The sequence below is a fragment of the Scyliorhinus canicula genome, chromosome 11 (assembly GCF_902713615.1).
Source record: "Scyliorhinus canicula chromosome 11, sScyCan1.1, whole genome shotgun sequence".
Taxonomy (NCBI): domain Eukaryota; kingdom Metazoa; phylum Chordata; class Chondrichthyes; order Carcharhiniformes; family Scyliorhinidae; genus Scyliorhinus; species Scyliorhinus canicula.
Genome location: NC_052156.1, coordinates 85,593,036 through 85,608,292, shown reverse-complemented (window position 1 = coordinate 85,608,292; position 15,257 = coordinate 85,593,036). Strand labels below are relative to the sequence as shown.

Below are 15,257 nucleotides of genomic sequence, written 5' to 3'. Positions count from 1 at the left end.
TTAATCACTCAATATGTGACTAATTTAGAGAAATTCATAGAATCATAGAACCCACAGTGCAGAAGGAGGCCATTCGGCCCATCGAGTCCACACAGGCCCCTGGAAAGAGCGCAGCATCCCACCCAAGCCCCACACCTCCACCCTATCCCCTTTATCCCCATAACCCAGCAACCCCACCTAACCTTTTTGGACACTAAGGCCAATTTAGAAAGGCCAATCCACCTAACCTGCACATCTTTGGACTGTGGGAGGAAACCAAAGCACCCGGAGGAAACCCACGCAGACTCCGCACAGACAGTGACCCAAGCCGGCAATCGAACCTGGAGTTGTGAAGAAACTGTGCTAACCACTGTGCTACCGTGCTGCCCTTAGCTGAATACTGTGAATTTGAAGATGTTTTGAACAACACCATTAGAGATAGACTTATGTGTGAGTTAAGAGTCGAAGCTATCCAGTAAAGGTTGTTACCAGAATGCAACTTAGACCTACAGAAAGTTTTAGAAGTTGTGATCTCTATGAAACTAGCAGCTAAGGAAGTGCAACAATTAAGTTCAAGCACTAAAATCCGAAAGGCATCAGCTGAAATCTGAACACCAGCACAGGTTCGAAATTGCCATCAATGTGCAAAAACTGGGCACACAACTAATTGCTGGAGTAAAGATGCAAAGTGCAGGAATTGTGGTAAAAGGGGCACATCCAACCTGCGTGTTGGAGGAAGAAACAACAAGTTTCAACCAAGAATTAGAAAAAGCAAGAACCAAATACATCAAGTGAAAAATCGAAAAGAGGGAAAAGTGCCCACGTCAGGAGCGTAAAGGAACATAAAGGGAACAGAGTCAGTCAATGACATACTGTTGTTGAAAGTACTGGCCATTGCGGGCACAACAAATAATTATTGGATCACTCCTTTACTGGACGGACAACTGGTGAAAATGGAGATGGACACTGGCACAGCCATTTCATTGGTACCTGAAACTGTTTGCCAAGAGAAACTACGACATATCGCCTCAAAACCCTCAAGGATAATGCTTAAAACATATAGCGGAGAAGTAGTGCCGTTGAGAGGCCATTTAAATGTAAATGTGCAGCTAAACGGACAGGCTGCAGACTTGTCCCTGCATGTCACACCTAATGGGCAGAACCTGGCTGGACAGAATCAAGCTAAACTGGGCCAAGGTAAATCTCATATCAAATGCCAAAGCAGGCCCAACCAAAAGCCTAAAGGAACTGAAAGCAGTTGGTCCAGAGTACTTGTTAATAGCAGAATAAAGGTCAGTGCTGCTTGAAGCAATACATGAGAACAAGATGCAGTCTATAACTAGGGGAAGATAAAATTTATGGTCTCATGTTGTTGATCTCAATGTTCATAAAATTCCTACAGTGCAGGAGGCCATTCGGTCATTCAAGTTTGCACCAACCCTCCGAAAGCGCACTCTGCTCAGGTACACTCTTCTATCCAGCCTGCCCTATCCAAGTAACCTAACCTGCACATCCCTGGACACTAATGGGCAATTTATCATGGCCAATTTACCTAACCTGCACATCTTTGGACTGTGGGAGGAAACCAGAGCACCCGGAGGAAACCCACGCAGACAAGGGAGAACACGCAAACTCCACACACAGTCACCCAAGGCTGGAAACAAACTCAGGTCCCTGCCGCTATGAGGCAGCAGTGCTAACCACTGTGTCACCGTGTTGAGTTCAGAAGGCTGTAAAGTATCTAATCGGAAGATCAGCTGCTGTTCCACCAGCTTTCGTTGGGCATCACTGGACTATTGCACAGAAACGAGGCAAAGGATTGTAAAATAAATGGGAGGATACTGAGAGGCGTAATGGAAGAGGGAGACCTTGGAGTGATTGTCCACAGATCCCTGAAGGTAGCAGGACTGACTGACAAGGTAGTTAAGCAGTCTTATGGCCACAACTTGAGTACTATATTAAGTTCTAATCACCTCATTGCAGAAAGCAAGTAATTGCATTAGAGAGGGTGGAGAGGAGTCTGGTAAGATGGACAACAGCCTGACCTTTAGGCCCAATTAACACAGTCAGCCCACAGGCAGGCCTGATGGGAATTCAAACAGCCAAGTTCGAATACACTGAGCAGAGACAGACATCATCAGAGACAAATCTGGGCCTGCCTGTAAACCAAACATCAAGAGATAATCAGTCCCATTCAAATGGATCGATTGTGGATTGCCCAGATAAAGCCTGATTTTCTGGCACCCAGATTTCCCACTGTTACCATATATGGAATAAGGTTACACGTGGACATTACCTGTAGATGGACCCCTGCGGGTGGCTTCCTGGAGTCCTGCAGTTGGGTGTTGTGACCCCTGTCCTGAGACCTCATTGGCTGAGGGCCAGAGAACTTTCTGGAAAGGCACGAAGAGGGGGATAAGAATCAACCACCAGGATTCTCCCCAATGAAGACTCAACACAGAAGAGGCAACAGAGAAGATTTGACGGTGTCCAGAGGACAGAAGGAAGCAGTGTTCGAGATCCACCTTCGCGGACAGAGGCCCAGAGACATCTGGATGCAGCGATTGAGTTAATCGGCACATGTAGTAATAGGAATCTTGGGATTTTTGTAGTTCGGATCATTTACGGGGGATAATTGCTTTTACTGTGATTTATCATAAATTTGGTTGAATTATAAACTTGTGTTTGTCCTTTGTTCATCTTGCAAATAAGGGCACCTGGGTAAAACGTTTGAATAATAAACTGATCAAAGTGTCTGAAGTTTTACAGAAAACAGGAGATTTACAAGGAAGTTGCCAGGACTGGAATATTGCAACTATCAGGAAAGATTGGATCAGCTGCGGTTGTTCACATTGGAACAGAGGCGGGAAGATTTGATTTAGATGTACATAATTGTGCGTGGACTGGATAGAGTGAATGGGAAAGGCCTATTTACTTTAGCAGCGATGTCTGTGACTAGGAGGCATAGATTTAAAGTGTTTGGCAGAAAGCCGAGAGGGGAGATAAGAAAATGATTGTCCGGAACTCACTGCCTGATGACCGCATGCTACAACAGAGAATGAATTGGCTTGCTGACTGTGGTGAATGTAACTTAGTAATTCACACTGTATTTACCAATACCATTGTAAGTGCAGTAGCGTTATCCGACCATTAGGGGGAGTAGCTCTGGGAATGCTCTGGAGTTTGTACAGGGCTCCACCCTTGGCTCCACCCTTGGCTCCGCCCACAACTCCTCCCCCTTGACTGCTGTATAAATAACCGTGTCCAGAGCCAGCCTGCAGTTCATCGAGAGTTCAACGGGTAACAGGCTGGCTCTGTAGTAAGTAGATTAAAACCACTGTTCATATCTTAAAGCACGTGTCTCGTGAATTGATGGTTCCAGCAATTTAATCTACTTAAGAACAGTCAGGATCGATCATGGAATCAGCCCTCAAGCCTGGACGCCTGGAACTCAACCCACAGGATGCAGAGGCAAAAGAAATCTTCTCCCACTGGCTGCGGTGCTTTAAGGCCTACCTGGCAGAAGCGAGCACAGCCGAAACAACAGAGGGACAGAAGTTAAGTCTACTGCACGCGAGGGTGAGCCACAGAATCTCTACGCAACTAAACTCGGCCGGTTCATATACTGCAGCACTAGCGATACTCGATAAAATGTATAAGGCCCATTAACGAAGTTTACGCACACCATGTGTTCACGACTCGCCGCCAGCGGCCTACAGAATCACTCGCCGAATTTTTAAGAGAGCTCAATAATCTATCAAATGACCGTAACTATCAAGCGGTTACCGCGGCTAAATATAGAGAAATTGCTGTACGGGATGTTTTTGTAGCGGGCCTCAGGTCTAATTATGTGCGCCAAAGACTGCTGGAAAAGGGGGCCCAAGACTTAGAAACAACTGCGGAAATTGCAACCACGATGGAGGTCTCCTTCCGCAGCCTCACCTCGTTCCCCGCGACCCAATCATGGGCCCCTGACCAGCGTCTCCCCCAGGCCTGTGCCACGCGGCCGCCCAGCCACCATGCTGTCCCAGCCAGCCACTATGCTGCTCCAGCCAGCCACTATGCTGCTCCAGCCTGCCAGTTCTGCAGCCAGAATCAGCACCCGCAGCAGCACTGCCCGGCCCGCAACGCGACCTGCAGCAGCTGCGGGCGGAAAGGCCACTACGCGAGAGTGTGCCTTGCAAAAAGGGCCCCAACTTCCAACTCCCCAGCGGCACGAAGTAATCGCTCCCCACACCCGCAGGCCCGAAACGCTGCGGCCTATGCCCCGACCCCACCCCCTCCCGCCACGTGCGATCCACGGGGGCCGCCATCTTGGCAAACCTCCACCACGCGGCCGGCCACATGCGACTCATGGGGGCCGCCATCTTGGACGCCATCTTCCTCGCCGCTCGCCACGTGCGATCCACGGGCCCGACCTGCATCTCCACGCTCGGACAACTCATTGGAAGAGTACGACCTCCCCGGGCGCTCGTGATGTGGCCCGCAACCCGGCGCAGTCACCCTGGATCAATCACGCCCGAAACATCTGCGGAATTCGTTGGCAGAGGTCCAAATCAACGAATACAACACACCATGCCTTTTCGACTCCAGGAGCACTGAGAGCTTCATATACCCAGACCTGGTAAGACGCTGTTCGCTCCCCGTTTTCCCCGTGCGGCAAACTATCTCGCTCGCTTCAGGCATCCATTCGGTCCAGATCCAGGGGCGCACCGCCGCGACACTCACAATCCGAGGCGCTAGCTACTCAAAATTTCAACTCTACATTTTGCCCGACCTCTGCGCGCCACTCTTATTAGGCCTAGATTTTCAGTGTAACCTTAAGAGCCTCACCCTCAGCTTCGGCGGGCCCCTGTCCCCACTCACTATCTGCAGCCTCACTACGCTGCGAATCTCCCCCCCTCCTCTTTTCGCCAATCTCACAAAGGACTGTAAACCCGGAGCCATTCGTAGCAGGCGATACAGCCTGCAGGATAGGGTATTTGTCAGAGCAGAGGTCTGAAGACTACTCAGTGAGGGGGTTATAGAGGCCAGCTATAGTCCCTGGAGTGCTCAGGTGGTGGTTGTTAAGACCGAGGAAAAATTCCGCATGGTTGTCGACTATAGTCAGACCATAAATAGATTTACGCTCCTCGACGCGTATCCCCTCCCCAGGATTGCAGACATGGTAAATCAGATCGCCCAGTATCGGCTCTTTTCCACGGTGGATCTGAATTCTGCATACCACCAGCTCCCAATCCGCCCGGAGGACTGTCACTACGCGGCATTCGAGGCTGATGGCCGCCTCTTCCATTTCCTCCGGGTCCCCTTCGGCGTCACTAATGGGGTCTCGGTGTTCCAACGAGCAATGGACCGAATGGTGGACCAGTACGGGCTGCGGGCCACGTTTCCGTACTTGGACAATGTCACCATCTGCGGCTAAGACCAGCAGGACCACGACGCCAACCTCCACCGTTTTTCCAGACGGCACAGAAATTAAACATCACCTACAGCAAAGTAAAATGCGTTTTCCGCACAAACAGACTGGCCATCCTCGGCTACGTCGTGGAAAACGGAGTTCTGGGCCCAGACCCGGACCGTATGCGCCCCCTCTTAGAACTCCCCCTCCCCCATTGCCCCAAGGCCCTCAAACGGTGCTTGGGCTTCTTCTCCTACTACGCCCAGTGGGTCCCTCAATATGCGGACAAAGCCCGCCCACTCTTTAAGGCCACACGATTTCCCCTGTCAGCTGAGGCACGCCAGGCCTTCAACTACATCAAGGAGGACATCGCCAAAGCGGCCATGTGGGCGGTGGATGAATCCACTCCATTCCAGGTTGAGAGCGACGCCTCAGAGGTAGCTCTAGCAGCCACACTAAATCAGGCAGGGAGACCAGTCGCATTTTTCTCCCGTACCCTCTCCGTTTCAGAACTCCGACACTCCTCAGTCGAGAAAGAAGCAAAAGCCATTGTGGAGGCTATTCGTTACTTGAGGCACTACCTCGCAGGTAGGAGGTTAACCCTCATCACCGACCAAAGATCGGTGCCTTTATGTTTGATAACTCGCAAAGGGGAAAAATAAAAAATGATAAAATTCTTCGGTGGAGGATCGAACTCTCCATCTATAACTACGATATTAAGTATTGACCCGGGAAGCTCAATGAGCCTCCGGATGCCCTATCCCGCGGGACATGCGCCAGCGCGCAGATTGACTGACTGAAAGTCATCCACAACGACCTCTGCCACCCGGGGGTCACCCGGCTCGCCCACTACATCAGAGCCTGAAACCTGCCTTTCTCCAACGAGGAGGTAAAAGCGGTCACCAGGGACTGCCCGATCTGTGCGGAGTGCAAACCACACTTCTATTTCCCATTTGCTATCCCGTGCCCCGACATGACCTCCCACACAGTCATTAGGGCCCTGCATAGCATCTTCAGCCTGTTTGGTTTCCCCAGTTACGTGCACAGCGACCGGGGTTCATCCTTCATGAGCGACGAGCTGGGTCAGTACCTGCTCGACAAGGGCATTGCCTCGAGCAGGACTACCAGCTACAACCCCAGGGGGAACGGGCAGGTGGAGAGGGATAATGCGACGGTCTGGAAGACCGTCCTACTGATCCTCCGGTCGAGAAAGCTCCAAGTCTCCCAGTGGCAGGAAGTCCTCCCAGACGCTCTCCACGCTATTAGGTCCGTCTTATGCACAGCGACCAATCAGACCCGTCACGAGAGGCTCTTCATTTTTTCCAGGGGCACTACCACGGGGGTCTCACTTCCGACATGGCTGAGGACACCGGGCCCGGTACTCCTGAGGAAACACGTCAGGGCACACAAAACCGACCCCCTTGTTGAGAAGGTGCGCCTGCGCCACTCCAACCCCCAGTATGCCTTCGTCGAGTTCCCTGACGGCCGCCAGGACACAGTATCCCTCCGGGATCAGGCACCCGCCGGATCCAGCACCCCCTCTACCCCCACAGAAGGACCCCTCACCCTACACCCCATGCTGCCGCCCCCTCGCGCTCCCAAGCCCACGAGCTCGCTCCACCAGTTCCGTGCACCCGCTCCGACCAGCCCCCAGCGCCCCCAGTCGAACCAGAAGAGTATGAAGCTCGGACACAACCCTCCCTGGAGTCCGCCATTGTTCCCCAGCACACAACACCCATCCAGCCACCGCACGAGGCTGCAACCCTGGTGCTCCGCAGATCACAGCAGACAGTTCGACCACCGGACAGACTTACTTTGTAGGCCCCCCCCCCCCCCCCCCCCCCCCCCACCGCTGGACTTGATTTATTGCAGGGGGTGAATGTGGTGAATGTAACTTAGTAATTCAGACTGTATTTACCAATACCATTGTAAGCACAGTAGCGTTATCCGACCACTAGGGGGAGTAGCTCTGGGAATGCTCAGGAGTTTGTACAGGGCTCCACCCTTGGCTCCGCCCACGACTCCTCCCCCTTGACTACTGTATAAATAACCGTGTCCAGAGCCAGCCTGCAGTTCATTGAGAGTTCAACCGGTAACAGGCTGGCTCTGTAGTAAGTAGAGTAAAACCACTGTTCATATCTTAAAGTACGTGTCTCGTGAATTGATGGTTCCATCACTGACTCCCACTTTGTCATGATCTACTTTGAAAAGGAACTGTAGACTCCAAAGGTTAAAAATTGAATTGTTTAACTTCACATGTAAATACATGTTCTTACCACAATCCTGTCTGCACTTTTGCTCTTTGGCTCTTAACCTGCAGTCACCATTCATAATTTGTCACTTTAATAATTTATAGAAACAACAGCATAGATGAAACACATAAAATATTTAAATGTTTAAACATTCTACCATCAATAAAAATTACCAAATGTAACAATGTAAAAGTATGAAAAAATCAATTTTACCTGTCTGTGAGTGGGGTGATGACTAGGCGACCAGTATTTCCCAGGTATTCATACCCATAGAGAAATTCAGCATTCACTGCACATACACGGAGATCATCCTGTGACCAATAGTACCTGAAAGACAATTTTCCATGCTTCAACACTAATGTCACAAAGATGTTGCGGCATGGTGGCACAGTGGTTAGCACTGCTGCCGCACAGCTCCACGGACCCGGGTTCAATTCCAGCCTCGAGTGATTGTGTGGCGTTTGCACTTTCTCCCCGTGTCTGCGAGGGTTTCCCCCGGGTGTTCTGGTTTCTTCCCACAGTCCAACAAAGTGCAGGTTAGGTGGATTAGCCATGTTAAAATTGCCCCTAGTGTCCAAAGGGTTAGGTGGGGTTACTGGATTATGGAGTGGAGGCATGGGCTTAAGTAGGTGCTCTTTCCAAGGGCCGGTGCAGACTCGGTGGGCCGAATAGCCTAATTCTGCTCCTATGTCTTTTTAAAAATAAATTTAAAATACCCAATAATTTTTTTCCAATGAAGGAGCAATTTAGTGTGGCCAATCCACCTACCCTACACATGTTTGGGTTGTGGGTGGGGGGGGGGAGGCGGAGACCCACACAGACATGGGGAGAATGTGGAAACTCCACATGGACAGTGACCCAGGGTCGAGATTGAACCTGGGTCCCCTGCGCCGTGAGGTAGCAGTGTTAACCACTGCGCCACCATGCCACCCCCTGCTCCTGTATCTTATAGTCTTATCAATGGAGGCGTTCAACTAAATGCTCCCCCAGCCCCACTCAATGTTACGTTCTGGTGCTTGGCTGGTTGGAATAAATGCACTAAAGAGTGTCTAGTTCTGGACTAGTAAAAGTTTTATTGTTGAATAATTGCGTGGGTTAGATAACCATAAGATATTATCAAAAACTACTAACTATTATAAATAAACTAAGAGCTACTACAAATTGTGATAATCCACTACGAAAACCCTCTCCCAACTCCCCGAGGTAACAGTGTCATGTGGTTGTTCTCTACTGTTTCCTGCTGGTTGGAGGTCTTGTATATCACATATACATGATTGCTTATGCATATAATCACACCCCACACCTTTGATACAATTCTCCATTCACCGGAGCCCTTATGTTATGGGAAATATAGAGACACTGGAAATGGTTCGAAGAAGAAATACTAAATTATTAGTTCTAAAACTCTGAGGTATTATCATAGGTACAACGAATTGAATACAAAAAGGAATTCTTCAGATTCTGGGGCACTGAAACACGTCCTAGTGCAGGAGGGATTTGCAGAAAATGCACGGATTTCACCTCAACTGGACTGGTACCAACGTCCATGTGGGAGTTAGTTTATGCTATGGGGAATGGTTTGAAATATCTTAGTAAGGGGTGGAGCATCAGGATAAGGGAATGCAAGGTACAGAGAGGGATGAGAGACAAACATCAAAGAATAGATCAGAAATAGGAATCAGATGGCAGGGGGATAGAGAATGAGAAGCAATGCACGTGCGTAAATGCGCCCAACCTGATTTAGTCTCTCCTCAAATGACAGTCCCATCATCCAGGAATCAGCCTGGCAAAACCTTTGCTGCACTCCCTCCATAGCAAGAACATTGTTCCTCAGATAAGGACACCAAAACTCCACACAATACTCCAAGTGTGGCCTCACCAGTACCCTATACAATTGCAGTAAAATATTCCTATTCCTATACTTGAATTCTCTCGCTATGAAGGTCAAAACACCATTTGCCTTTTTTACTGCCTACTGTACCTACACGCTTACTTTCAGTGACTGATGCATAAGGACATCAAATTCTCGCTGAGTTTCACCTCTCAAAATTTAAATCCATTCAAATAATAATCTGCCTTCCTACTTTTGCTACAGAAGCAAAAAAAGGAATAAAACCGGGCATACCACCCAGCATGGAACCAGGCACCGGAAATGACAATGGCAAACCCAGCCCTACTGACCCTGCAAAGTCCTCCTTCTAGCATCTGAGGGGCTTGTGCCAAAGCTGGGAGACCTGTCTCACAGACTAGGTAAGCAACCGCCTGACACAGTCATAATCACAGAATCCTACCTTACAGACAATGTCCCAGACACCACTATTACCAGTACTCCTCCATGTTGAACACTACTTGGAGGAAGCGCTGAGGTGGCAAGGGGTTAGAATATGCTCTGGGTGGGGGACTTCAATATCCACCACAGACCGAGCTGAATGGATCTTAAAGGCCATAGCTGTTAGACTGGGACTGCAGCAGATGGTGAGGGAACCAACAAGAGGGAAAAACATACTTTACCTCATCATCACCAAGATCCAAGATGGTGCAGGAGCATGGCAAATCTCTGCGAGCTCTCTCAACCAGATCCTTTTCTTTTATCCCTTATCACCGTTCTGATCTCTTATCACCATTCTTACCTACTAAAACACTTTTCCACAATGTACTCTGTCGATTATTCTTTTGTCTACTATGTACATACTGTGTATGTTCCCTTGGCTGCAGAAAATACATTTCACTGTACTTCGGTACATGTGATAATAAATATCAATCGACCAATCAATCTGCCTGCTGCAGGTGCATCTGTCCATGACAGAGGTAAAAGTGACTACTGCACAGTCCCGTCTTCACATTGAGGATACCCTCCATTGTGTTGTGTAGTACTACCACCGTACTAAATGGGATAGTCTTCGAACAGATCTAGCAACTCAAGACTGGGCATCCATGAGGTGCTGTGGCTATCAGCAGCAGCAGAATTTCATTCAACCACAATTTGCAAATTCATGGCCTGGCATATCCCCCACTCTACCATTACCACCAAGCCAGGGGATTACCACCAAGCCAAGTACAGGAAAGCATGGTAGAAGCAACATCTGGCATACCTAAAAATGAGGTGTCGACCTGGTGAAGCCAAAACACAGGACTACTGAAGACTTGTGCTCCAGAACTTGCCGCAACACCAGCCAAGCTGTTCCAGTCCAGCAACAACACTGGCATCTACCCGGCAATGTGGAAAATTGCCCAGGTGTGTCCTGTACACAAGAAACAGGACAAATCCAACTTGGCAAATTACCACCCTATCTGTCTATTCTTCATCATCAGCAAAGTTATGGAAGGAGTCATCAACAGTGCTATCAAGCGGCACTTACTCAGCAATAACTTGTTCACAGACACTCAGTTTGGGTTCTGCCAGGTCCTGCCAGGTTCACTCAGCTCCTGACCTCATTCCAGCCTTGGTTCAAACATGGACAAAAGTGCTCAATGTCAGAGGTGAGGTGAGAGTGACTGTCCTTGGCATTAAGGCAGCATTTGACCAAATATGGCATCAAGGAGCCCTAGCTAAACTGGAGTCAATGGGAATCAGAGGAAAACTCTCTGCTGGTTGGAGTCATACCTGGCATAAAGGTGGCCGTGGTTGGAGGTCAATCATCTCAATTCCAGGACATCACTGCAGGAGTTCCTCAAGGTAGTCTCCTAGGCCCAACCATCTTCAGCTGCCTCATCAATGATCTTCATTTCATCATAAGGTCAGAAGTGGGGATGTTTGCAGTTGACTGCACAATGTTCAGCACCATTTGCGACTCCTCAGATAATGAAGCAGTCTATGTCCAAATGCAGTAAAACCTGGATAATATCCAGACTTGGGCTGACACGTGGCAAGTCACATTCAAGCCACATAAATGCCAGGCAATGACCATCTCCTACAGGAGAGAATCAAACCACTGCCCCTTGACACTCAATGGTATTACCATTGCTGAATCCCCCACAGTCAACATCCTGGGGGTTATCATTGATCAGAAACTGAACCGGACTAGTCACATGAATACTGTGGCTACTAGGGCAGGTCAAAGGCTAGGAAACTTACGGTGAGTAACTCATCTCATGACCCCCAAAGCCTGTCCACCATCTACAAGTCAGGAGTGTAATGGAATACTCTCCACTTGCCTGGATGAGTGCAGCTCCAACAACACTCAAGAAGCTCAACATCATCCAGGACAATGCAGACCTTTTGATTGCTCCCCCTTCCAAAAGGGCAGGCCAGTGTCGGGTTTCCTGCCTCCATGAATCATGGAGTTCAGAAGCATTCTTATCTGTGTCCTGTATCTAATTATTTCGCTCAATAAACCCCTTGTTACTTTATCTGTCTAGATGGCCGTCTTTACTTTGCAGCTACAGTAATTACACATATCATCCAAATCTTTCTAGTGATAAAGTGGGCTTTTACCTGAGCTGACTAATCCATTCAAAGTCATTAACACTTTGAACATTTTCCTCCAGCAGGTTAGCCACTACGTCCTTAGCATGTACTTCAATCACAATCAGTGCTGATAATATGGTTCTCTGCATTCTGGTCAGCTTTCCTCTCACGAGGGTTACCAAATTATTCAGCTATTTAAAAAGAAAAGAAATTTAGAAGTCATCGGAAAGAAACTTTGGGTTAATGAGCATTCATTACCGAAGTAGCACATGAGGAAGAAACTACACTTGAGATAAATATTCAAAAGGAAATATTATTTTTCAAAATATTAACAAAATTAAAAGTAAAAAAGTTACCAGACCCAGGTGGTACACATTCCAAATACAGAAGGAGGTTGGAAGGGAGATGGTAGGGACACAACTATCATTTTCTGATAATCTTGAGAAGCAAGTATTATGCCAAAGTACTACATTGAGGCAAAAATTTGTTCAAGGGAAGGAAAAAGATTTATGGTAAGAATGATAAAATCAAGATAGTATGAATGCTGGCGATCTGAAACAAAATCAAAGTGCTGGAAAAACTCAGCAGATCTGGGAGCATCTGTGGAGAGAGAAATAGAGTTAATATTTCAATCCGATAGGTCTCTTTTTGGAAATGTGCTTATGTTTGTTAGCTTCACCGGAATTGTGGGATCCTGATGAAATATGTGGACTCAAAAACTTGAGCTGGTTAGGGAAGTACTATGAATTTTACTATTTTAACTGAGTTGTGAGGAAATCATAATGAATAGATAAAGGGGATTGCATGTTGCATATGAATTCTCAGAAATGTTATAAGGTCTCAAATAGGACACTAATTACAAAGATTTAGGGACACTGAATCATCATAGGACAGTATTACGTATTTATATACTGAATTAGCAAGCATTAATTTTGAGGTTACAGGATGGAAGAACATATTCCAGTTCCCCAACTTCCAAGGGAGGAAGCGGCGAGGGGAATTGTCCAGGTGTGGGAGAGGACGGGGAAATTGGTGGTGGCCCCGGACCAGATTAATAAGGTATTTGAGGAGTTCTATAAGAATTTGTATTGGCCGGGACCACCGGGGGAGGATCAGAGGATGTGCGAGTTCCTGGACGGATTGGAGTACCCAAAGTTGGAGGAGGAAGACAGGGCCACGCTGGAGAGATCAGTAGGGGAATAGGAGAGAAAGGAGGCAATTGGGAGGATGCAATCAGGGAAGATGGCAGGGCCAGATGGGTTCTCAGTGGAGTATCACAGAAAATTTAAGGATAAATTGGTGCCACTGATGGTGGGAATGTTTGAGGAGGCGATAAGGAAGGGGTGCTACCACAAACATTGGGGCAGGCCTCAATTTCCTTGTTGTTAAAGAAAGATAAGGACCCGACGGAGTGTGGGTCATATCCCTACTGAATGCTGATGCAAAGATATTTCCGAAGGAACCGGCAGCTAGGTTGGAGGGCTGCCTCCCGAAGGTGATAGGGGAGGACCAGATGGGGTTTGTGAAAGGAAGGCAGCTATTCTCAAATATTAGGAGGTTACTAAATGTAATTATGAGGCTGAGGTAAAGGTGACAGAGGTGGTTACCCTGGACACGGAAAAGGTATTTGATCGAGTAGAATGGGTGTATTTGATTGCGGTTCTTGAGAGGTTTGGGATCAGGCCGAGATTCATGGAGTGAGTGCGGCTATTATATAAGGAACCGAGGGCAAGTGTCCCCACAAACAATAGGAGTTTCTGGTACTTTGCTCAGCACAGGGGGACCAGGCAGGATGTCCCATGTCCCCTCTGGTATTTACATTAGTGATAGTGCCTTTGGCCATTGCTCTAAGGAGCTCGGGATTGTGGAAGGGAATAATATGGGGGGAGGTGGAACATAGTGTGTCACTGTACACGGATGATTTATTGTTATATATATCAGAGCCTAGTGCGTCGATGGGGAATGTAATGGAGATTCATTGAACTTTTGGGTCCTTTTCAGGTATAAATTAAATCTGGAAAAGAGTGAATACTTTGTGCTGTCCCGGCCGGGATGGGGCGGGGGTGGGGTCTGCATTCCACAGGGCGGCAAACCCACTTCAGGTACTTGGGGGTGTAGATGGCGCACGACTGGTGGGGGGTGGGGGCTTCATAGGTACAATTTTACTAGCTTGGTGGGGAAGGTAAAGTAGATTTAGCCAGGTGGGATAACCTTCCTCGGTCACTGGCAAGTCGGGTGCAGACGATTAAAATGAATCTGCTGCCGCAATTTTTGTTTTTATTTCAGTGCCTGTCGGTCTTTTTGCCAAAGGATTTTTTGAAAGAAGTATATAAGCTGATCACCTCGTTTATTTGGGATGGGAAGGTAGACAGGATGAGGAAGGTGGTTCTGCAGAGAGAGAGGGGGGCAGGCAGGCACGGGGGTTGGGCCTCCAGAATTCATTATTCTATTGTCCGTCGAATGCCGAAAAGGTGAGTTGGGTTGGGGTGAATGGGGGAAGGGGTGGGGTGTTGGCGATCTACAGGAGGATTTTAGGGGAGGATGGGGAGTCCATGGAGGGAATCAAAGCCAAGTGGGAAAAAGAGTTGTGGGAGGTTATGGAAGACCGTTTGTGGTGTGAGGTGCTCCGGAGCGTGAACGCCTCAACATTGTGCGCGAGGTTGGGGCTGATACAGCTGAACGTTGTGTATTGGCTGCACCTCACAAGGGCGAGGATGAGCCGACTCTTTGAGTGAGTGGAGGACATTTGTGAGTGATGTGGGGGGAGCCCCGCAAACGACGTACATATGTTTTGGTCCTGTCCGAAGCTGGGAAATATTGGAGGGAGGTTTTCAGTGTCATCTTGGTGCGCCCAATACACAACCTTCAGCTGTATCAGCTCCAAGAAGCAATTTTCGGGGTGTCAGACCAGCCAGGGCTGCAGGCGGGTGCGGGACAGATGTTTTAGCCTTCGCCTTGCTGATTGCCCGGAAGCAGGGCTGTTGGGGCGGAGGTCAGCTTCTCCGCCCTGTGCCTCAGCTTGATGGGAGTATGCACTGAACTATTTGACTCTCGAGAAGGTGAAATTTGAGCTGAGGGGGATGAAGGACGGGTTCTGCAATTCGTGGGGACTGTTTATTATGCACTTTCGAGAATTGGTTGCCTTCGAACATTGGGGGAGGGGAGAAGGGGAGGTTGGGGTTATTGTTGTTCTTGAGTACACTGTGTACTGATTGATTGT

At 48.5% G+C, this 15,257-nt stretch overlaps 1 protein-coding gene across 1 annotated transcript in view; it reads right to left on the bottom strand.

The window, feature by feature from the left end:
- The window catches only part of dnah1 (dynein, axonemal, heavy chain 1), a 995,196-nt gene that overhangs the window by 583,796 nt on the left and 396,143 nt on the right, over positions 1–15,257 (bottom strand). The window contains 2 exon segments of the mRNA XM_038812191.1: positions 7,843–7,956; positions 12,065–12,228. Coding sequence (XP_038668119.1) covers positions 7,843–7,956; positions 12,065–12,228 — 278 coding nt within the window.